Source organism: Strongylocentrotus purpuratus, unplaced genomic scaffold (genome assembly GCF_000002235.5).
Source record: "Strongylocentrotus purpuratus isolate Spur 01 unplaced genomic scaffold, Spur_5.0 spur5_contig_839, whole genome shotgun sequence".
Lineage (NCBI taxonomy): Eukaryota > Metazoa > Echinodermata > Echinoidea > Camarodonta > Strongylocentrotidae > Strongylocentrotus > Strongylocentrotus purpuratus.
The window spans coordinates 900,676-926,407 of NW_022145545.1; the positions used below are offsets into that span (position 1 = coordinate 900,676).

The window sequence follows — 25,732 nt, forward strand, 5'->3', positions numbered from 1 at the left end:
TAAAGAACAGTTTTCATAGGACAATGTCTTTTTGAAAATATGTTGACATAAATTCTGCAACATAAAATATATTTTTAGCCCTGTGGCAGATTAGCCCTGTGCTGAACAAGTTATCCAATAAAGTCTACTACTGCTACTACTACTACTACTACTAGTAAAAAAAAAAAATTAAAAAAAGTGTTTAGTCAATGTGGAGGAATGTATGAATCAGGAAAAAATTCACAAATACAGGAACAATTTTATTTGCTTTTGTGGATTCTCCACACTGTTTTGTTGTTACACTCATTAATACAGACTTTACAAATTCATGGTCATCAAATCACACATTTCCCAATATTACAGTGATAAAAAGCAGTACAAACAAACGAACGTCATACATCAGGAATTCTGAAAAGTGAGAACAATATTGCACCCATTTACTATTCGCTATATACATATATCAACAGTTAAGTATGTGTATATACATCATTGTATATTTTTTTAAAGAAATAAACATGGAATGAAATCACTCTTGAAAGCAGGAATGTTGCTACTGAGAGTTCTAGAAAATAACAAGTTAACAAGCTACTTCACATCAACTGATTAAAGCTTTCATATCATAAAAAGGATTTCAATGTCACATTAGCATTGACAAACATGGATTTTTAGAGCGACTGTGGGGTTAAGGTAAGCGCAATTATAAAGTTATATTAATCTGAACTGTAGGACCCATGGCAAGATGTACTGTACATCACTTTGAGCTTACCCAATTAACACAAAGTCAGACATGGGGAAAATGTTAGAAAAGAAAATTGCACTATGCATCAAGAAAACTTTCTTATTCCTGAAAGGGTTAATAAACTTAAAAATAAATTAGATGCCAACATGTTAGCAGTAAAATGTTATAAAGAAACAGATATGATTATTTTTATCCCAATTTTTTCTAATATCAATGGGAAAATGACCCATAATGACTTTATCAGCGCTATAGTGCAAATCACCAAGCACTCTTTAAGTACTTCAAAAGTACATTTTAATTTCTACAAGTATATTTCCATTTTTGTAATTTGTAACTGATTACGTTCAAACTTGCATCACAGTGCTGCTAACCATTAATAAATTGTGTGCTACATGGACATTAAAAGTGAAGTAGTACATGATGCAATGTAAACAACAGTAACTGGACATTCTTGTGGTATAAAATAATTCTAAAAAATAAATTAAGTGTTAAAACATTTTGTTGACAGTCAAAATATCTACCGGTACTTTGCTCCTTTGAAATATCAAAATGGTTAAAACAAATCATAGTACTTCTTGAATAATACTGCACATTTGACAACATGGACATCACATCAAAGCGTTAAAAGAAACTAAAAACAAAACATAAGATAACGGTTAACTTCATTCAAATGAAGACAATTCTAATGTAGTAAATAAATCAATCATTTATGGAAATTTGTAAATTATTTGTACAAGAACAAATTTTTATCATAACTCTACATACTTTAGAAAGAGCTTGAAAAGCTAACATTAGTTTCTTATTCCTAATGTAAAAAAGATTACAAATGCATAGATAACAAAGAAACAAAACGTAACCCACATACGTTCACAGTATGATTTGGAATAATAAAAACATGATCTTGCACATAATAACCGCCAATGTCATCATAATTCAGTGTAAACCTTGGATCAAATAATGTTCTCATTCCTTTTGAAAGAATACACAGACAGTATTTACAACAAAACATTACAGAAAATGTTTTCATTTAGAGACTTTTATAGTTTGTGACATAAAATCAGTTAAGATAAAAAAAAAAAATTAAAAAGTATTCCATTAAGAAAATACCCTGGCAATATTGTAACAAGTACCACCTCAATGATGACAACAAAACAACAAAATATTAATCATTGGCTGAAATATTTCTTTCTCACACAAGCACCACATGAAAGAATAAAGAGCATAAACACTACCAGCAAAACAAAAACCATTGCAACTGTGAACTAACACAGCAATCGCATTTCATTGCTTTTGGAATGTAATTAATTGACTCCTTCATTTAAAATTTAAAAAAATAAATAAACACTCTTTCATAAGAAATAACTGGGTGTAGATTCAGTAAAGCAAAATCCTTTATTAAGGATTAGGATCAGCTCATGGAGAAACGCTAATATTAAGTACATGAATCTCAACTGCACAATTGCAGAAAGTAAAGGGGAAAAATCATTCTCAGGTATACCAATGATAATGATATAACCTTCAACATCAGATAATTGGTCACTATATTCAAAGAATTCAGGAATGGTGATTTCAGTCTTGTAATTGATTTAAATACTTTGAAATTACTTGTAAGGTACATCGAGGGCTGTTAGGATATAAACGCTCTGATTGTCTGGCGTTGTACAAAGATAACAGTTAGCAGTACTATGAAGGATAAAACATTTCAGTCATTATGGCACAGGGTGTTGTTGGTTCAAGACCTAGGCTGGGTCAGTTTGCTAGCAGTTCTCAGAAGGATTAGCTCCTTACACATCAAGGCTCAACCAAAACTTCATGATGAAGGTCTACAGTTTTACATTTACATCTGCATATTCAATTCCCTTTTAAGCATCAGCAAATGGACAACACATATAAGCACGACCATACCCAAGCACAAATATTCTGGCCTCTCACATCTTTTGGCGATGCACCTTTGTGAATCTAATTTTCAACATGATGCACAGATAGAAGCTCTCTTTGGCTGATAGGGGCCTTGCCATGGCAAGCATCATGGAGATCCCCAGTAGAAGTATTGATGATGGATGCTCATCTTCTTTTACAGCACTCTCTCCATCAAACTGCACGATCATAGTGAAATGGCCCATCTGCTTGAGATCAGGCCTTGATTTTCCATAACTACAGCAACAAGAAAAATTGGGGATAAAATTAGGAAGAGTCACAATGAGAAGAACAATACACTGTTCAAAGAATTGAAAATTCATCTAACAATGTTCATAACTGTACTATATTATTAATATTAATACACGCTTAAAATCACCCACAAATAGGTGGGTTAACTATTGCATAGCATCATGTGAATTGATGTGATTTGCAGTTCGATTACTGATACGTATGGATAAAACAGAAGAAACCGCTATCCATAATCTAACCACAGCAACAACAAAAAGCACATGCACCGAGGCTAATTTCCCTTTGAAGCCAAGAAGATCTATGAGCCATTTGCAATGCAATGGCTCGCATGCATGGAGGAAATAAAACAACCCTGTAACTTTATTTACTATGACCTTACCTTCAATTTGAATCCCAAAAGTTCTGTAAGGACTCCTGAGAATGCAGACAGGACCAGGACCCGAGTGATGTTATAGAGGACCGGGTTCATGGATAGACCAGACAGCTTGAAGGGTGTCTCTACCTCCTGATGGTGGATTGGTGGGTGCCAGGTCAGGCAAGGCAAGCCAGGTCGGGTTGGATCAGGTGAGGGACGATAGTGGGATGGAATGGGAACAAACAACAGAAAATGAACAGCTGTGAGATGAAAACCACTATACCCATGCTGTCATGAGTCACGTATGGTGCAGATATCATACCTGCCAACATTCAACATTCATTTGAAAATAAGAAATACGTACCCGAGGGCGCATACATGAACCTGTGTATTGAACAGGCAATCGCACAGCCTTACCATGGCCATGTATACAGCGGCAGAGTAACTCTCAAATCGTGGCACATGGTAAAACAAGCTAAATTTGGCTTTAATTTAAAAAAAAAAAAAAATTGGTCATTCAGAATTTTGAAAAATCTGAATATTCTGATTAATTGGAACAGTTGGCAGGTTTGATATATGGCTCGTATATTTGATTGCAATTCTAACTCAGCTCAGCTAACAAAAATTAAATAAACATTAATGATATAAGGCTGACTAAATGTACCTTTACATGTATCACAAACCCCTATCTCTAATCCTACTATTTATGTTATATTTGAAATTTGGAATGTGAAGACAGTAGAAGGTATCTTGAGGAGAACAGAAAGAATCATGATACAAAAGATGTGTGATGTAAAACTATCGATAGATAGATAGAAAGAACATAAATGAGCTCATTGAAAGGTTGGGTCTGTAAGAAACTGTTATGACGAGAAGTGGATAGAGATGGATGGGTCATGTGTTGAGCAGGGAAGATGATGAACCAGTGAAAAGAGAGTGGGATCTGGAAGTTAAGGCATAAGAGGGAAAGGAAGATTTCATGGAAAGTTATGGAGAAAGAAAGCAGTAAGGTTGGTGGTTGGTCTAATTGAGGAGGATACTTGATACAAGACGAAGTGGAGGGAGGGAGGGAGTGTCATCATGAATTGAAAGTCAGTAACCCCTTGCAAGAGGGAAAATGCTGACTTTAAAGATGTTCATGTGTGGGTATATAGTTGTTCGTGAAGTAGGGAACTTGGCAATCACTACATAACACTGAGCCAGCAGGTATTACGCTCCCATGCATACGTTCGTGTGCTGCCCTCTATTTGCCCACACATGAGCAACTTTAATAAATGATGATGATGTTTTGTTCACGATAACGAGATCCTATTTTCACTAAAGACAAGAAAAGATGAGAATTTAATGACTAAAAGTATAAGTACAAGTACAAGGTATATGACCAAGCTGCATGTACCAGATCCATGTATGGACAACTACTGCAGGAAAACTTTGCAAAAGACAATGATGATGCACAATCGTGAACATCTTTTTTTCATAAATATAAAAAACAGATATTTGGTAATGGTACATGTGGCAATAATACACAACATATATTAACAACTTTTGACCCATAGGCAAGAGTAAACGCCCAATGCTAATGATGATAATGGAGATATAATTGTGGAAATTGAAGCTGGTGGAGGCAATGACTGTCATAGCAACAGTGATGACAATGATCATCATGATCTCAACTATGATAAGGATTATAATGTTAATAAGGGTGGTTAAAGTGGTCAAGAGGGTGATGGTCATGACGATGATGAAGAAGATGGTGATATTGATGATATTGATGGTGGTGATGATGGTGAAGATGATGATGATGACGATGACGATGACGACGATGACGACGACGACGATATCAGTGATAATTCTTAAATAATTTATATTATCCTGGGCCCAGTGTAAGAGTAGACACTGAGCTGAAATCAATCTGAATTCTTTCAATCAACCATAATCTTGCAGTTGCTAATTCCTCATGTCAGGAATTGCGATTGATTAAAGAATTAAGTTGAACCTCAAGTTTGCTATCAATTTGATCAATCACAACTCTTACAGTACCAATGACGACTACATGATAGTCTTATTATGGAGGTGTTGATAAGGATACCTAATGATGATGATTATGCTAAAACCACTAGATACATTTGTATAGTGGTTGTGCTTTATAACTTGAAAAATTGACAATAATATCAGTAATTGTGGTGGTGACGAGAAGATGATAATGTCGCTAACAATATTAAAGACTAAGAGTTAACAGTGTTAGTTTTGATGAAGACATTGATGAATTTTATTGCAAAATGAATCATATATCTAATTGAAAGGCTGATGTTAATGCCAAAATTATTTTGATGATGAAATATTGCATCATTTTATGGTAAATGAGCTGATTACAATGATTAATACTATATAAACTGTAACACTGAAAATTTACAGCTATTGTCTCAAAATATGGCTAAAATGGAAATGTACATGACATATTGTGTCAAAATTCAAAATGTATCTGTGAGAATTATACAATCACTAGACCCACTTAATCTGACTAAAACATATAATATAGAAAGCTAATGAAACTAATCTGCTGTGGTGGAATATTTGCATGTTTGTGACGGTGACCCAATCCAAGGCACACTCATTGAAATGACTGACAACTAAATATATATAAACCAAACTATCATGAATTGGATGCCTTTTCTTTCAGAGAATACCTTTGTAGAATCCACATCCTGGAAATGTAATAAGATCAAACTTTCAGGATTAGCTCCTGAAGTTATAGCCCTCGGACACAACATTATTTTCAGGTTTAGTACCGCTATTCACAAATCCTCTACGTTTATACTGCGCTTAGAGCATAAAAACAAATCTATTTTTGATATGATTTCAGCAATGAACCATATTTTTCAACTGTAAAGGGAACTGGATCTTCACTACAGGGGGTAAGAATATAATACAGATTAAAATTCACAGACATACAATACTGTATAAACCAATATTTTTGCAAAAAGATATTTTTGCAGATCAAATGTTCAAGGACAAATTTGCGAGTTATAGATTTGACACTCACAGCTCGTAATGTGAAGACAATGTGTGCGACATGCAACAGAGCTGATTTTAGTGTTTAATTCATGCAACATTACTTGCTGAAAATAGTTTTGCATGTTATTAAATTGATGAGTGATTCACGAAATTTGCAAAAACAACCCCCCCCCTCCCCCCCCCAAAAAAAAAAACAAAAAAAAATGCTTATACAGTAACGCTTAATATGTAGTTGATAATATCAGATCCTGCTTTCAACATATCATCTGCTACGACCAAGAAGGGCATTGACTGTATGTAAAGAGTCTTTGAGTTAAAACCATTCTAGCTCTTAGGAGATGATATACGGTCCTGAAAATATGATAGTTGAGTTGCTTACCTTGAGCAGCTTTGAGGCAAGATTAAGTACATTGTTGGCAAGCAAGAGGTTATCTTTCTTCTGAGGTTTCCTCTCCATATTTAAGTACAGGTTGATCTACATGTTGTATGTCACAGGGGAGAAAAACAAATCCATGGTGACTGAATGACCATCATTGAATTGATATTAAGATCTGTATGAGTGAATGTTTTCCATTTGCGTATACATGACAAGGAAATTTAAATCAAATGGAATAAAATAGTATCTTATGTTGATCTCATTAAACATTGGGGATTCAAAATAACAATATCATAGGTGTCTGATAGGTTTCCATATTCAAATAGACTGTAAAGGAACAGTTCATTCAAATGACATTAAAGAACTATAGAGCAACCAATTTAGGGCTAATGAGCAATAATCATTTCTAATCCAAAACATCTAGTAATTGACTAAATATTTCAGCCAGTAGGCTTGTCAGGAAAGCAAGTCTGCTTGTTACGAAGCTTCTGACGACCTACAGCTTATACATGTATTCATAATGGAAGAATGAATGAACCTTGTGAATGTTCATAAAGACATGTTTTAAAATACATTATTATTATAATTATCATCATTACAGGTTACTATGTAACCTATTAGGTTTCCAACCAAGACTACCACATTCAGAAGACTATTGCTATAGATGTTCATCAGACTTCATTGTTATGTTTACTCAGCCAGAAGATATCCAGCAAAGTGACAAATACACACTGCTTGAACAAGTATTAGCTTCTGAGGAAAGAAATTGTGTTATGACTACCGTAAGTTGTATAATAATGACTCCAAAATTTATCCCAATTTTTGTTAATATTATTTATTGAACCCATTTCCAACAGGAATTTTTTAGACCCTGTTACAAAGCATTTAGGAATGAGGTAATTAATTAAATATTAGAATTTGAAATATAAACATCATGTTAGTTCACCTGCTCTGTTAGAAGGACTGAAGTGTTTCTGAACTTCTTGTTGATTTCTGAGCCCAGTGTGATGAAGCGCAGGAGGAATGGACTAAGACAGAACGTCCAAGCGACCACCTCCCAGTTATACAGCTCACCCAAGAAGCTCATACTCCGCTGAAGGAGCTGTAGAGAGAGAGAGAAAGAGAGAGAGAGAGAGAGAGAGAGAGAGGGAGGTAGGGAGGGAGGGAGAGAGGGAGAGAGATAGAGATAGAGAGAGAGAGAGAGAGAGAGTTATCATTGTCAATTTGCACTTCATCTATCACTGCTATGATTAAGTAAGTGGACAATAAGGTAAGCGAACAAACAGAGTGAGCGTCAATATTGATCCAAGAATGAATATGGATATTGAGGAAGACATAGAAGAAGAACCTGTTTCTACAGATATCCGATTGAGAAAATGGAAAATACCCCACATATGAAATCACATGGTTGCCATTTAATGTCTGTTTAATTGTTCAGAATTTCTTTACACTTAAGGCGGTGTCACACAGAGGCCAAAAATCTGGATTTTAGTTATTCGCATTATAGTTATCCTCTTAATTGCTGTCTTTCATCAATTATCCCATTAAAAATCCTCTAACGGAGCAAGAAAATTCTCCCTTGAAAGGATTTTTCAAGGGATTTTTTAAGGGATTTTTCTGTGTGACACCGCCTTTAATCTGATTGTTCTTGAATTCATCCTGTTGTTTTTGTAAAACATGATATTAGGCGGTGTCACACAGAAAAATCCCTTGAAACATCCTTTCAAGGGAAGATTTTCTTGCTTCTTAGAGGATTTTTGAAGGGATAATTGATGACAGACAGCCAAAAAGAGGATAACTAAAATCTGGATTTTGGGACTCTGTGTGCCACCGCCTATTACTTTAGACTTTTTTCTGTCAGCTGGCAGATGTATTGTCAATTACACATTCCTCTTTGTTGACAAATTTGAGCCAAGAAATTACTCCCATGCTGATTTCATTTAGATTTCTTCATTCCAGCAATGTACATATCACACAGTTTACTATTGTTACAAATACTTAAAGTGTGAATTTCACACTCAAGGTATTTCCTGTGTAATATACAAGCTGTCAATCAAAAGTACTAGGCATGCTACATGACCCCATTTCTCTCTTAAATCAGCTATAGTTTGATGATGATGTTGTATCAAGTGTACAAAATTTCAATCTGTATTCGTATTCAGTGATTCCTTCTATAGGATGCCTCAAAAATGGCAATTCTATTTCAAATGATTTACTCTTTCATTATATTATATTCATTAAGAACTTTGTACCGGACACCACATATCACATCTCACAAAATATTTTGCGCTTTCTCATCAACAAAGCCTAATCCTCTGATTTTCCTATTTCTTTGATTTCTTTGATTAAACATGACCTTGTTGCAACTTTCCCTAAATTCAGGATTTTTTCATAGCCATTTGGATCTTATGCATGCATTTAATTAAATGATAAATTTGAAATGAAATGGTCAGAACCAAAAGCTCTGATTTGATTCACACTTCGTAGCCATGATATTCTACTTGCAATTTTGTCTGAAGCCTTGAGTATATGAAATCCTTTACTTGGAGCAAGGCAGGAGAAAACTGGCATCATTTAAAGGGAGATGGTCATTAGTTTTTAAGGCATAAATAGTCAATTTTGACTCAATTGCCTTAAGACATAATACAAAACAACAACAGTTTCCATGGGCAGAAAGTCATAAGTCACTGACACCTGACTTGGTGGAAATACCATTAATGGGTGTACAAGTCTGCACACAGCAAACCCATAGTCCCAATTTAGAAATACCCCCTCGGAGAGTCGTCAGGTGAGGGGAAAAGTGAGATAATGACTTTCCCATATGGGGGAAGGGCAGAAAATGCAGAGCATTACATTAAGCCTGTTTGTCATTAAAATGAAGATTAATCCTGGTAATTGAAAATATCTGTTATTGGGTAAACATCTGAATGGTGTCTAATTCCCCATGAAAACCCACTACCATGCATCTACACTGATGTAAATAAACAGATGAAATTAGTCAACTTTGTGAGAGTGTATGCTTACCTCTGTACACAGAATAGAGACCAACATGAGAGTGAGGAGACAAGCCGATGATACTATGACATTCACTGATCGCTGGGGACCTCGTTTCTGTCACAGAGAGTAAGAGAGAGAGAGAAAGAGAGAGGGAAAGAGAAAGAGAGAGAGAGAAAAACCTCATAAAATAAACTTTCTGCAGAGACTCTCGTCATACAGGAAATGTACATTTCTTCCATTCATAATTTTGAACTGAATACAACATAATTCCAGTGACCTGGGTAGTAATTAGCATTTCCCATACATGGCAGCATAATTGATTTGTTTTATTAGCTAAAATAATGGATTTCCCTAGTACAAACCAACATTTATTCAATTTTCACAACAAAATTCCTGGACATGAGCTATTTGCCATCTCATTAAAGATTTGCTTGTATTCTATAAATAATCTAGACTCCTGATACAGACACCAGAGTTACAAGCTGAGAATTAATACAAGTAATGACAATTAAATGACTATCCTTGGACTGTATTCACTTCAATACTTCTGTCAGAAATATCAATATTTTACTCAGTTTTGGGTTTAGATAAAATACTTAGCCAACTTTGGTATTCAGATGAAGCTTTTGGCTGAGTATTTAAGTCTAAGACAGCTCCCTAGCAAACTTAAGCCAATTATTGTTGAGGCCTTGATTGGAAGGTATATGGTTATCATGCGTTGCTATCTTAAGCTGCGCACAATTATAAGAGCATGCATTAATTGCTCATAATTTGACGTCATAAATCTTATCAGTAAGAATTCTGCTTTATGGTTGACTTGCTTAAGTAATATGCTCATATATGATCTGAATACAAGTATACAGATACAGAATACAAGAAGACAAATTAATTAGCTAAGTAAATTCTAAGGAAAAGAAAACTTATTCCTAAACTAGAGAGTAACTTACCTTAAGAAAGGATCTGAGAGAGAGCCATGCCTTGATGTTACTAACTCTGTCTAGTCTGAAGTGAGGAAGGGATGATTGTCTTGATCTACGAGCTGATGTCAGGTGCGAGAAATACTTTGCAAAGAGACAGCGCTAAGAGGAAAGACAAAAACAAATAGAATGGTTAGCGTATGGAACCATGGAAGCACATTCGAAGCCATGCTTGAGGATAGTGATTATCTATCCAAGCCCCATAGCCATCTCAAGAAATATGTTCCACAATGGCCCTATATTAGTACCTAATGACATAAATGTACAGTTAACAACTACATTCTTCATACCCCTTGTAAATTTGATTTTTTTTTTTTTTTTTTTTTTTTTTTTTTCGTAACTTAAAAATGAAAGGTCGACTTGCATTAGAGCCTTTGTTGAATACTTTTAGATGTAAGCTTTAATATGTCACATTCTCAAGAATGATCATTTGAGACAAATCAGTTTTTCACATACTAACAAAATGACATAACTTGGAAAGGGTATGAATAATTTAGTTGTTAACTGTATATGATCATTCATATATATGACTTAGCTGCTCATCGGATGCCTGACCTAGACACTTAAAAACGTTTATTTTCATACAGAAAGGTACATTTTCAAATTTCATTCATTCAAACTGTCACCAAAGGCCATCAAAAGGGTAACAGCTATCCTCCATTAATTACAATGTACTTTTCTTCATCGTGTAATCATCTTCCAATACCTTGATTACAGGTTCTACAACATATCTTCACTTGAAGGAACAGTTCTGAAGAGGTGACCATTATACGGAGGTGGTACATGGAAGTGCAAGAGCAGGGGTGAAGATGAGCACTAAAAGAAAAAAAGTCCCCCCCACCCATCAACCACGCCCCCCCCCCCCCCCCTTGAGGAAAAGAGGATTTGGGTGGGGGGGAATGGCATCTAACAACATCCCCCCCCCCCCCCCTTTTGAGTAAGAAAATTGGGAAAAAATAGGATAAAATAGGGAAAAATAGGGAAAATAGTGAAAAATAGAGAATATAAGGGGAATATCGGGAAGGAAAAAATACTTGGGGAAACTGATTTAAATCAGGTATTTATCAGGCCTGGCAAGAGACTTTGACCATACTCTAATAATTTCAATCAGTAAGAAGAAATCTCTGACGATACCTGCTTATACGTTCTTTCCGCTACGGCGAGGAGAAAGAAGAGGAGTGAGCTCAGGTAGAACCTCTCAAACGATGTAAATACCATGACAGCGATAGAAGCCCAGTGCATGTGGGATAATGTATCTACGGCCATCATTGGAAGCTCAGGAGAGAACCATGTAACCTGACTGTCTCCTTGGTGGTGGGTTATGTGAATCCTACAACAACAAAAAGAAAGTCATAGATGGAGTCAAGAACTTAATTCAACAGGTCATGTTGTTATTTAGATAATAATCATAACTAAAACATCGGAGCTATGAACATAAAAATACGTTAATAATTTAAATTGATGGCTGTTCAACTGTAATGATTTTTTTGTTTGTACAGTCATCTTGTATTTCTAATAAGCATATACAAACGTGGAGAAGTGCTTTTGTGTCAATTAGATACTGTGGAATTGGCCCATAGCAAGATCAAAGCTTGTAATGGCAACATAATATACATGGATTTCATTCAAGTACATGTATATTTGAGCAGGTAGAGATATACATCACGCCACTAGATAACCAATGCCTTGAATTGCCTGAATGAGTAATGTCACCCACCCTTATGATGTTACAGCATCTATCAAGAACCTGAAACTCTTTTAAATCAATCAAATTGATTTGTACTCATAGTGGAGTAGGTAAAGTAATCCTAGTAAGTGTATGGGAGCTGATGTGTGAGAGTGTCTTCTGTCTTTCCTTCGCTAACCCCCTTTTCCCCCCTACCCTCCCCCCCCCCCCCCCAAAAAAAAAAAAAAAAAAAAAAAAAATGAATAAATAAAAAAAAATAAAATAAAAAATAAATAAATAAATAAATAAATAAAACAAAAATTAAAAAAAAATCTTTATTTATTTACCTGTATGTGAATGGTATAATGGCAAGAATGAAAGAACACAAGAAGCCCAGCTTGATGTAGTCAGTGCTGGCCTGTATGGAATGAACCTTGGTATTGATTGCACAACTGATCTGAAGAACAGTCATGTCTGTCTTCTTACACACGTTGTCTTCAAAGATACGTACACGAACTGCAGAGAGAGAAAATGTCACAGAATTGGGTCATTTAGATACATGTTATGACCTAAAAAGAATCGTGCACTAAGTGCTGTCATAGCAGTTAACATACAGGTTTCTTTTAATTTTAAGAGAAAGGTTTAAACCAATAAATAACTGATACAGGATGACATGTTTCTCCAGAAAATATAACAAAACTTGGAGGTGGTATCATTTAGACCCCTCTCCCCAAAGTCACCCCTTTTAATATAATTTACTACTGATAAACTTCTGCATTTATTTTCTCATGCACAAAGAGGGTTTCAATGTTTTTGAACTTCCAAAGATTATTTTTTTTTTATGAAAATTTTCTGGAAAGAGTTTAGAGGAAAACTTTAATGCCATCGACAGTCTTTTGTCAAGACCTAAAGAGACTAAGTAGTATTTTTAGTATGTATCAATATTCTAGAAGGTAAAGTTAATGCATGGGTGTAAAAACGATCTAACATTGATCATATAAGAAGATTTTGTTTTTTGTTTTGTATTAATACTGAAGGACATCAATGGAATGCATATCACTGCTCCTTTACCCTTTTTGATTCCGCTGCTAGAGATACTACTGGAGCTGACCGCACTGTGTATCAGCTTGAAGGGATCCTCGAAGTGAAGCGCTGCTCCCGTTCCCCTTCCATCCCACTCCTGCTCCCTCGCCGCCTCCTCCTCGTCTCCTTCCTCCGAGGTGGAGGAGCCGGTATCAGAGGAGTTGGCAGAGTCGCTGCTGAAGCTGGAGCCATCTGCTCCAGTCTCCTCCCAGCTGGCTTCATCTAGGTCAGAGTCAAGTGGTCGGGATATCGGCTGGAAGTATTGCTACGGGGAAAAGGTTATCAGTTGATTAAAGATGACATTTGGCATCTTGGAAACAATTAAAATTGTTTACAATACCTACATACTTTAGTGAATATAATGGACACAGTTATTGCATAAACATGCACCTGACTTTGTGTTTTACAAGTTGAGCTTATGAGGTTTTCAAATGATGCAAGATGATAAGATGAAAAGTGTTTTAGGCCATCTGGTTGTCTTGTTTAAAATAACACAATGCTTAGTTTTGCTTTCCTAGTCAAATCTTTGCAAGGTGAATTACAAGTCATCAACATTGTGAAGGTTGTTGATATCCATATAATGAGATGACCAATATCACAATGTATTTCAACATTAATAACTTGGATATCTTCAACGGAAGCAAGCTGCAAATGATGTGGAATTTGGTGCTCTAACTTCTCTGGAACTACCAAACTCCTAATCACCACTAAACTTCACACAAAAAGCCATTAAAATGTAGCAAGATTTTCAGCATCTTCTGGGACATATAGTGGTGGTGGTGTTTATTTTACCTGACTGCTAAGAAAGCATAAATGCTTGTTAGTAAGCAACCAGAACGACTGCTTTAAGTCCTCTCCGACGGGCCTGGTAATGAGGATTTAATGCCTTACCAAAGGGCACTAGCGCATCGACTTGGTTTTGAACCCGGGTCTCCGGATTACGAGGCCACTGCTCTACCGACTGAGCTATCGCGCCTCCCTCAATGAATTTCCTCTCCTTACCTCGCTTTCCATCCTCATATCTGGTGAGGTATCCCCTTCTGAATCCTGTGACCCATCCGGCTTTTTCACCCTTGACCTTCGACCCTTCCTAGAAGCAGTCCTCGTCCCCTTGGGGTGGGGTAGGGGGTCCTGTTCCAGGGTCAGGCTGGCTGGGGTGCTGTCTGAAGGTGTCCCCTCGCTGTCCGACATGTGCTGCAGGATCTCCTGTGGGCTCTCCTCTTCAACTGGTGAAAACTTTCTTGCATTTTCTGAAGAAAACCAAAAGTTTTATTTTATCAATTTTACACGATGTACAGTCATGCATGCTTTAGTAGTAGTAGTGGTGGTTATTTTACCCGACTGCTAAGACAGTATAAATGCTTGTTAGTAAGCAACCAGAGGACTGACGGCTTAAGGTCCTCTCCGAGGGACCTGGTAATGAGGGCAAAGGGCACTAGCGCATCGTCTTGGTTTCGAACCCGGGTCACCGGATTACGAGACCACTGCTCTACCGACTGAGCTATCGCGCCTCCTAGTGACTAACTGAATGGACAGAGCATCTCTCTAAAAAGGCATTGCATCCCATCAAGTAGTGGTTTACATTGAAACATATCTTATACGAATATGTATACAAATATCACCTACTTATAAAGACCACTTAAGTCTCCTCGTCTCTCTCGAGTGGCCAATATATGAAGGTGTCTTTGTACTACCTTTGGTTCATTTGAGTAGATGTGTGTCTCACTTCAGATTATCCTATTAACTCTCTTTGCTTAGAATGCAGGCTTCTTTCAGTTTCATTAAAGAGATTTGTTTTGGTCATGACAATCTAATTATATTCTTCTTATATTTGTTATACCCAAATTCAAAATATAGATTGGAAATAGGAGGATTATCTCATCATATAGTCATTAAAGTTGTGCATGACAATTTTGAATATTAGTATGTTTATGTATGAACGGGGCTTCAAATTTACCCCTCCTTCCCTCCAACAAATTTACCCCTTCCCTTTGTCATACTGTACATGTACATGTACTTCATATAAACATCACTCACCTAGTATTGATACTCTTGTCAATCTATTCTTTCTGGATTCTCTGAGATCTCTAGATGAGAGACATGATCTAGGAGCCTTGTTCAAGGGACCGTTGCTAGGCTTCTGTGCCAGGCTTTTGGGAGAGAGGGATTCTTTCTGCCGCCTCCTGCTGTATGCTTCTGTAGTGTGATTTTGTCTGAGAAAATGAGATATCCAAACATGTAAACCTGGATGATAAGATAAACCTACTCTTTGAAAGCATAGTATTCAGGCATTCCTCAAATAAAAGACCATTTCTAGGGCCACGCTATTGAAAAAAAGAAGAGAGTATCAACTGCTTAAAATCTTATTGACATACATGTAGCTATTGAGGAATTTTAAGAAACCATTTTTCACTACTTAATTGAACGAATGATTGATTATTGTGAAGAAAAATACCATTCACTGTCCCTTCCAAAATAAAGATATTTTATACTTACACACTTGGGTGTTGAAACATACTTCACAAACCTATAAACAGTCCTATCCTCTTATCTTTGCACTTGCTGTCCCATATATCTTTGAAACTTTAGATTAGTGGCCATATCAAAGTTGAAAATAGTGCAGAACTACTGGGAGCTCGATCTATCTAATCATCTAATTACGTCAACAGCACCATATGCAGGGATCAGTAATACATTCCATACAGCCTTTTATCGTAGGTGTGATTTATGCATCATTCTTTGTGTATTCTACTCCATAACACCCATAGTGCAGAAACAGGACTATGGGGTTCAGCGCGACTCAAGACTAGGGACTTTTAGATTCTGCACAACGAGAACGCGGACTGCCCTTTAAAGGCGATGTGACGTCACTTCCAGTGCCTTAAAAGGACGTCACATTGCCTTAAAAGGGCAGTCCACTTTCTCGTCGTGCAGAATCTAAAAGTCCCTACTATCTACCTGTGTGATGCCTTGATGATACTCTCTAGTTCTCTATCCAACATGGAGGTAGGGGATCCCCCTGATTCACTGGTCAGGCCCTCCACACACACCAGATCTCCGGCCACTTCCATTTCACCCACGGGGGTGTTGAGAAGAGTGAAAGCCTCATCGGCACATCCAGATATCTCCTCCCCGTCCTCCAATGGAACGTACTCAGTATGACCATCCTTATCTTCCTTCTCTGTGTTTTCCTCATTCTGTAGAACCACACCGCTCAACAGGTTCAACTTTTCAACGACATTGGATGTGCCGTTGTCTGCACTGTCTGAGTTGGGAGAAGGACTGCTGTCTTTGGACCCACGCACAGTTTTCTGTGTTGGTTTTCGTTTGGGTGAAGTAGCCTTCGCTCTGTCACGACTCTCCCTTGTCTTTTTGGGTGATGTTCGGTTTATGGCTGTTTTACTGCTGCTACCCTTTGCGTGTGAACTGTGTGATCGATGCAAGCTTTTAGATAGAGAAAAGGAAATACAGAGGACATCAATATACTTCAATTTTGTTTTAAATAGTCTCCACACAATATTTCCCACTTTGTTTCCAAAACTGCACGATATCTTAAAATCACATAATAAAATCAGGACTGATATCTCTTGAGAGAAAAGGAGTTGCATTGTGCACAAATCTTATTATGAAAATGTACGAATAAGCCATTCAAAATTAGCAAGGAAAATATGATTTTGGATCTTCTGTATTCTCTTGTTTTTTATCCTGTATTTCCAAAAATACCTGGAATGAACTTTTTTTCTTACTAATTAATTGTACAACACTACCAAAAATGAAAGGTTACATTTGCTGCACAGCATGTTAGGGCACATAAACATACATGCATCACTTACTTTCTTCTAGATGACCTTCTTAACAAAGACTTTGTCTTGGCATTTGTAGAGACAACCTGAGTATATGTGGTACCCAGCACCAGCATCAATAGGATGGGACCAATGATTTCAAACGCATAGATTGCCTGCAAAACCATAAGAAATCAAACAAGGACTGTTATACAATGATACAATTTGCCAACTTGATTTTGTTTTGTCATGTACTGTACGTTGCTTTTATGACTATCATACTGTTGTGGGTTTTTGTTTTTTAGTTTTTTTATATATATAAAATATCCAAAATATTTATTATTGTACTGGGGATTAGCCTCAAGCCCCTGGCCTTTGCTGGTCTCCCCACATGTTTTTCAACAATATCTACATGTTATTAGTTGTTCTGTGTTTAGGACATTAGATTTGGTTTGCTACTTTTTCTCTTAATATTATTGTTTGTTAATTTTGTGTTACTTTGCATTTTTTATATGTCTGAACATGTATGTATACTTGTTTTTTTATGAACCACATGTGGAAAATAAACTTGAACTTGAACTGAACTTGAACAAAAATCACCCAAACTTATTAAATGCATGACACTGAGTAAAGGCTACAAATTATAGGATATCCTACGATCTATGGCATATTAAAAATTCTATTTAGTTCTGAAAGTGACTGTGGGCTGATCGATGTTCTGACCATCACAAACATAAATATGAAATTGAAACAGTCCCACAATTGTATTAATAAAGTCTTGAAAAACGTACATGAAAACAGGGTAGGCCAAACAATAAAGGTAAGTACAGGTAATAAAGTCAAGTGATAAACTAGATGAGCTAGCTCTTACCTGGTGCTCCGTGCTTGGTTGAAAAACATAGAAAATTGCTACACACACAAGTTGTAGAAAGTAGAGGAATAGCGTTGAATAGAATGTGCTTGCTGATAACTGTTGCCTCCACCTGTGCAATAAAGAGACACATACATCTTATAACCAGTTCATAAACATTGAATGTACATAATTTGTTTATTTTTTGCTAACTTTTTTGGGGTGATATGATTTAAGATTCACACTAGAGGCGGTAGCAAATTCTTATTCTTTAAAAAAAAACACATGGATCATAGATCCCTAACCCTGAAATAGCCTATATCTTATATGAAATAAAGCCCCAAGCAAGTATATGTAACAAGGCAAATGCAGTCAAACCTTAGTGGATACCTCTATATAAAGACCACCTGTCTATAGTGGCAAAGTATTTTGTCTCCCTTGAGAAAGAAATGTGTGTTTTAGAACCTGTCTAGAAAGGCCACATTTACAGTAGCCACTTTTTCTGCTCCCCTTGGTTGGCACAAGCTTGATGTTTCATTCTGTGCTCCCAGGTTTACAAAAGATAACATACACTATTCTTAATCGGTCATTTTCTTTAGCATAATGCTTTCTGTCACTGTTAAATAGAGTAGAAATTGTTTTTTTCTTTATGAGTAATCTTCACAATACATATGCAATTTATATTCCAGGAGTTAAATCTAGACATTCTTTAATGAAACGGCATTGTATAATACATGTGTATTCAAATTGTTGGACAAAGTTTGCCCTTGTGGCATGGCATGTTAGGGGCAATACTGGTAAACAAATACTATTGGACTTTGTTATTTACACAAGAAACACATCTATATTTGTACATGATTTTAAATATTCCCATTTTTCCATGTACCCAATACAAAAGTAGAAAACGAAAGAAATGGATGAACAAGTTAGAAAGAGGAAATATAAAAAGGAATGAAAAATAGAAGACAGTAAAGGATGAACGAAGAAATAACATATCCCTGTTCTATCTAGTAATACACTCAAACCTGTATAAAGCGACCGCCCAAGGGAAACATACAAAGTGGTCTATGTAGACGGGTGGTCTTTGTAGATGGGTTCCTTTAGTACATGTTTCAATGAGAAACCGTTTTCAAATAACATGTCCCTGTTCTATCTAACACACTCAAACCTTTTTATGGCGACCGCACAAGGGAAACAAAAAATGTGGTCTTTGTAGACAGGTGGTCACTAAAGCAGGTTTGACTGTACAAAGGACTTCCCCATCATCAAAGATGTTTCTGCCAATCTTACCATGTGAAATAGAAAGGAAAGAAGAAGACTCGAAGGAGACCCTTCCATGTTGTGGCAAGCCAGGCATGATCTGGTTTGGCTTTGGTAAACGTTGAACCTAATGAAAAAATGAAACCAATCATATAGAGCATTAATAACTAGCCATAGAACTTCAGCCGAGGTATTAATAATATGATTGCAGGGCCCTCAGGGTGAACAGTATTGATACTGACGAGTCTACTACCCTGAGTAAACAAGACATATCATTATCATCATTACAGCATTAGTTTGTCTCTAGTCATCTACAGTACTAAGAGTGACTGTGCAGAATGATGGTGGAGAATTTACAATAAGTGCATAAACAGACTTAACAGGAGTAGACTAAAAAATGCATCTTTCATTTTATACGAAAAAATTCCTAGATCCTTGTTAATAAATGTAAAAAGAATTAATTTCAAGACTATTTTCTGCGTTATTGCTAACCAATGATTCGCAAGTTCAATAGGCTTACTTTAGCGTGCATACAGAGATAGCACACTTACCTCTAGATGCATTGCATGCTGCCCATATCGTATTCAAAAATTGTTGCATGCTTTTTCATGAAAAAATGTGGGATAGTATCAATATTAAATGAATCACATGTGACCGCATTTGACCAATCTTTTGATTGGGATCAGAGAGAGAGAGTGAGTTGCATAATTCTAGTTATTGTCATGATTTAATCAATCATCTGGTCTATGAGAGACTATCTTACAGTAGCTAATTAAGCAGAAAACTATAATAAAAAATGTTCATATTCATCATCATACATGTTTACCAATGGGGTAAATGAATAAATAATTACCTCTCACTAAATCAACATCAATCAACTCTGTTTTGACTCTGCCAGTCTTCAGCTGGGCACCACTGGTATCCACTCCAAGACCCTACAAAACATAAGAAATTGCGATGATATATAAAAGATTTACAAGTGATTTGCGATTCTTGAAACATGCATAGTGCATTCAAGTGATGTACATGTAGTGATGTCTCAATGCTTTTGATACATAAGTTCTGCTCACGGGTATCATGTAAAATGCTGTGTAGTAGCATCTCAGTTTCCAAGCATAATGCATTGAACTATTCAAAAACAGGAAATATGAACAAGATTCATACATTTAGATCAAATTGACCTACCAGTATTCAAATATAGGAAATGCATGTATGGACATGATTCATACATTTTAGATAAAATATTCGGACACAATTCCTGTGGAGTATTCAAATAAAATAAAATAAAAATCTGAAAATCCTAAAAGCATGAAACTCATTCAGTTAAAATGGTTTCAGTTTCAACATGGTAAAAACAAACATACATGTACTTCCTCAGTCCACACTCATCCTGATCCAAGCAACAATACTTTACTAAAGCAATACACATCACTGAATGAGAGTATCTTATGAGAGAATTAAAAGCTTGAACAGAAATTCTCATGATTGATCCTGTGCTCCAAATAACTCTTCTCTTCACTGATTCCAACGATTCAATCGCATCTTATCTTTAGAATTCATAAATACATGTACATGTATTTATACAATGCAAGTTAAAAAGGATTCTTGTATTAAACTACAATTTGATGAAAGATGCCAACTTCAAGAGCTAAGTATTTAATGCACAATTTAATGACTCGGCAGTTGATGGACAAAGTTACATCTGACTCATTTCTCTTACCTGTGATTCCTTCTGTTCTACATGTTCCTCCCATAGTTCCTTGTCATAAGCACCAATCTTTGAATTGAATAACAACAAATTATTAAAGATATGTTATTCATACATATTAATTTAAATATTCTATATTTGAAATTGTATCTAATTAATAATACAAATTTATCTTTAATATTTTCTTCTAGCTAGTCACAAATTACTTAATTATTTCAGCCGACAAAACAATTTTTGACCCAATGTACAGTATGTATATACATTTTACATTATGAGAATGACCGTTTCACACATTCTTAGGAAAAGTCTCTTTGTTTTGTGGTGCAATTATACATGAATACAAATGTTCTAAAGATCTTGGAAGAAAAAAAGATGTATCAGAAATTATATTCCTGTAAAATGACAACTGTACATGAGTTATGAGTATCTGATTGTATTTTGCCTCACATTATCAGAACTACAGAACCGTATTTCCGATATTAGGTCAATATTAAACATGAAATAATTTACATTGGAAAAATTTACACATTTGATATTTCATGGATATGTCTTTTTCGCTTTTAACTTTATTTTTATCCTAACCATTTAAACAATTATTGAATGATGACAAATTAATTACACATGTGGATTGTGGAAGTTTAAAAAAATATTCCTTCTTCTTTCCAGAAGAAAGTATATACTGGTCCTTACCTGTTGTTGAAAATGAGAGATGGCGTCATTGAGGTTGTCACGAACAGGCATCTTCTGGTTACCGCTGGTCGCCATAGTAACCCCAACACCCTAGACAATAGTTCACTCCTGTCTTTGACTCGTAATGTCTCTTGAAAAAGTTTATATACTTCACGCGCTCACATCAACAGCTGCAGATGGCTCGAATACTAAATGCAAATATTAAATACTCTATCCACACTAAATGGGCTTGGTCTGGGATTCCATGGTGTACATCGATCTGTAGTCTAGCAACATCAAATTGTACATTCATGTTCCGGTATAGCCTTCACTGGAGATCAATCCATGATGATATCACTGTGTATCTAAACAAGCCAGAGATCCTCTTGATGATAACATGTACCTCATGCAAACAGACTGCTCTGTATTCAATTGAAGACGCCTAGTGCATACTTAGAGCACTGCTTTTCAAATTCTCATAGTAAATGTATTTCATCTGCACAGCTTCAAGTAGATCTGATTACACTTTTGTGAAGCTTGTACTGTAGGTGTTAATTTATTCCTTGGACATATCAAGGGCCTCATGCTTGATACATGTACGCGTAGACAGACTGCTTAAATGTGGGTCAATGATGACCTGCAAGCTCATCATTGTATGCCTTCAAAGTGAACTAGAACTTTAGAACCCTTAATTCACAGCAAGCACAGTGAAACTGAGTTTAAGCAGCACCTCTGTAGTACCACTTCATATACAGTATATGATGCTGGTAGCCAGCAACAAAATAATTCATTTCCTGGATGGGAGAGAAAACAAAAGAGAGATCAGACAACCCTTCAATCTAAAGTAAACAAAAGAAAACTAACAGGGTTCACTGCAAGCAAAACAGTTACTCAACAGTGTTAAATCCATAGTCATTGCTTAGTTGCTTACGGTATACTACTTTGTCATGTTATTTCCTGCTATTGATCAACTTACATGTAGATTTTGACTAGTAAGAGAAAACTCTGGTTTACAAATGCATTTTAGCTTGCAATTCTATGTCTAAAAAAGTGCTTTGCTATATACAGGGAGGTGTGAGTTTAAACTCACATCTCCCTGATATATGCATGTATATACGTGTATCTACACAAACATATAGAGAGGTCTCATGATGTCTGATTATATCACCTCCTCTTGAAAAAAGAGGAGATCTCTTCATTGGATGACTGCATGTGAATACAAGAGGGCCTCAAGAGGTACATTTGATAGAGACTCCTGTTAGCCTACAGTTTTGTATATATACATTATACATGGTTACAAGTACAACAGCACACAAATATTTCCATTTTGTAAGAAAAAAGAGTAGAGGGGCGACAGTAGCAATTTGGAATGGAATCAACACACTATGATTAATATTTGTGGAGATCAAAATATTGATTAATTTGTTTACCTCCAGTTTAACAGGCATATGCATTCAAATTCAATGCATAGACTTATATGCGTTCAAATTCAAAGCATAGACTTGTTTATTTGTTGCATGTTTGTAAGTGTCTAGTGACCTGTTACGACTTATGGGTAGCCTACCGGTACTGGTATTTCAATTGTCAGAGTGCAGATAGGGTACAGTACATGATTATTAGCTGCATAATAGTAGATCAGACTATGAAATACATGTACATCTATAACCCCCATCCATACCATTCTCTTGTATGAAATAAATTATAACATGTGAATATAGAAGGGTACAACAAACAAGACACTAGAGAACTACCACATGAAGATCCAAGTCCAAGTTGCCTTCAATAGAGTACAAAGATTGACGTCAAAGTCACGTCATACTAGCTAAGTTGTCAAGGTTGATGGTTCCAAACAATGTTGTGCTAAATAATGGCATGGTGCATGAGCATGCACAACAGCACCAAACACTGAATTTGCACTGCTCTAGCCTGTCGCTTGAACAATTTCGGAGTGAACCTCATACCATTAAATGTTCTGTTGTTTGGAACCAGCAACCTGAACAATGAGGGAGTATGACGTTAGCACTTTGGTATTCTATGCCTCAACCATCACATTGTTCTCTACATGTACCTCTCTCTGGAAACAAATTCCAAACAATGCAAAATATAAAAATTCAAAATTACCTGAAAATAATATACATACTGTACATGTACTGTAGTTACCATTGGAAAAATAAAACACACAGCCAACAGTTCCTTTTACCTTATTTGTAGATCAAAATTGACTTTCATTCATAAAGCACAAGGCCACAAACTACATGTAATATTTCAAAGCACAAAAAGAACAAAGGCCCACAGCTAGAGGTCTTACTATTGATCACAAGCCTTCACTATAGACTGCTTTATCTTGTAGTATGGGCAGGTGTGTGAATAAAGAGGAACAAAGGATGTAACCGTTGAGTTTGGAGGATTATACAGTGTAAGTAATACAAAGGCAATAGGAGTACTGTATGCTAGCCTACATTGCTCATTTGCATGTAACATTTTCACATTAGAATAAGACGTACAGCAAACATTTGCATATCAACCTATAGGCTCTAGTCTAACTGATTACCATGCTACATGTACATTCAAGGACAATGAATAGAGCAGTATTACCACTGGTTCTGTATGTTCATAATCAAGTATCCAATGAGGCAATATATACCCCATTCCCAGTCATACCATTTTGATGGAACTCATCTCCATTGCCTTGGTTGGTAACAAAGGAATCCCAGTAACAAAGTGAAGTGTAAAATTGAGGAGATGGAGCTCTACAAGTTAGCTTACTTAACTGGGAATGAACATTTGGATGGATAAACTAATATAATATCCTCTTTTCCACATCTTTTCACCTCTTCCACTCTTTTTCACCCCTTTTTCAACATTTTCATGTCATTGTTGACTTTCTTGTTTAATATCGTTCATGAATTTATTCTTGTTGAGGATGAACGTATCTTTTGTCACTGCATGTTTATAAATGTGATGTTTTCATGTCAGTGGAAAGAAATAAATATATCTTAATTGTTAAATCTTATCCTTTCAGACTGGACACTTTTCAATGGGTTCATCCAGGTGCATTGAATTCTTTGATCCAGAATTGTAAAACATACAGGCCGAGACAATTAATCCACAGAAAAAAGAGGAACCTCTCAAGGCAGAATTAGAAATGCATTCAGTAAATGCTTTTAAGCTAGGCTATTTTATACACAGACGTTATCTGACCAACAAAAATATAGAGCATGCGCCCCCCCCCCCCAATATCTTTTGTTTTTATTCCTTGTCATATTATCATCAGTTTGAATTCAACGTGAATTCACATTTAAGTCAGCCGCAAAATCAAGATTTGCATTCATTTTTTTGTGAAGTGTATATGGACGTGGAGTTATGTTCTGTCCATCAACTTTTACATGGGATTCGGGAACGACTTGAAACCGTACATTATGTTTCAGTCACATGATCAGGGTCATGAATTCAACTTTGTCTTTAGAATATGCAGTTCACCATGCAAGATAGAATCTAGTAGAACTCTAGTACTCTCTAGAGTCTAGATCTAGATCTAAACAAAAGAAATCCTAAAAGTACACAAAATTAAATGACAATAGGCCTATAGTATAGACTAGAATCTAGTCTAGATCTAGTCAAACTCAAAGGCAGTACTTAGTAGCCTTTCACTTTGAAACAATGGTCCCATCATAATATATAGATAATTTAGACTGAGACACTGCCACTGCACTGCAGCTGCACTGGTAAGCTCAGCTCAGCTCAATGTCAACCACACTAGTACTGCATGCAACATACACACTTCGGCACACAGCCTTTCTCCCTAGCGCTAGCGGTAGCCTAGGCTAGCCTCATCTCACACAGCACGGCTAGTCATCCCCGTCAAAATATTCTAGCATTTTCGGTATAAAATAACATTTACATGGCTTTGTACTAGGCTATAGCTTATTTTAAAAAGCGTGATATTGAGCTTCGTAGGACAGAATCAATGGAGGTAGCTTACCTTGCAATCAAAGGAATGCACTTTTCCCACAACATCGAGATGGGGGACATTTCCGAAAGTCCAAATCAGCTGTTCAATTTTCAAATTTATTTTCTCACGATCGCACAAAATGTTGTTTACCTATT

At 36.1% G+C, this 25,732-nt stretch overlaps 1 protein-coding gene across 1 annotated transcript; it reads right to left on the reverse strand.

The window, feature by feature from the left end:
* Positions 1-207: 207 nt before the first annotated feature.
* LOC100892448 (putative homeodomain transcription factor 2) lies at positions 208-25,732 on the reverse strand. Its single transcript, XM_003723228.3, has 20 exons — positions 25,608-25,732; positions 21,647-22,419; positions 20,969-21,025; positions 20,102-20,183; positions 19,279-19,375; positions 18,010-18,121; positions 17,190-17,314; positions 16,315-16,800; positions 15,394-15,569; positions 14,359-14,606; positions 13,345-13,621; positions 12,621-12,789; positions 11,742-11,937; positions 10,578-10,709; positions 9,658-9,744; positions 7,580-7,735; positions 6,637-6,732; positions 5,930-5,947; positions 3,267-3,392; positions 208-2,872 (listed from the first exon to the last, which is right to left on the reverse strand). The coding sequence occupies exons 2-20, from the start codon at positions 21,719-21,721 to the stop codon at positions 2,852-2,854; spliced, it is 2,736 nt and encodes a 911-aa protein (XP_003723276.3). The 5' UTR covers positions 21,722-22,419; positions 25,608-25,732; the 3' UTR covers positions 208-2,851.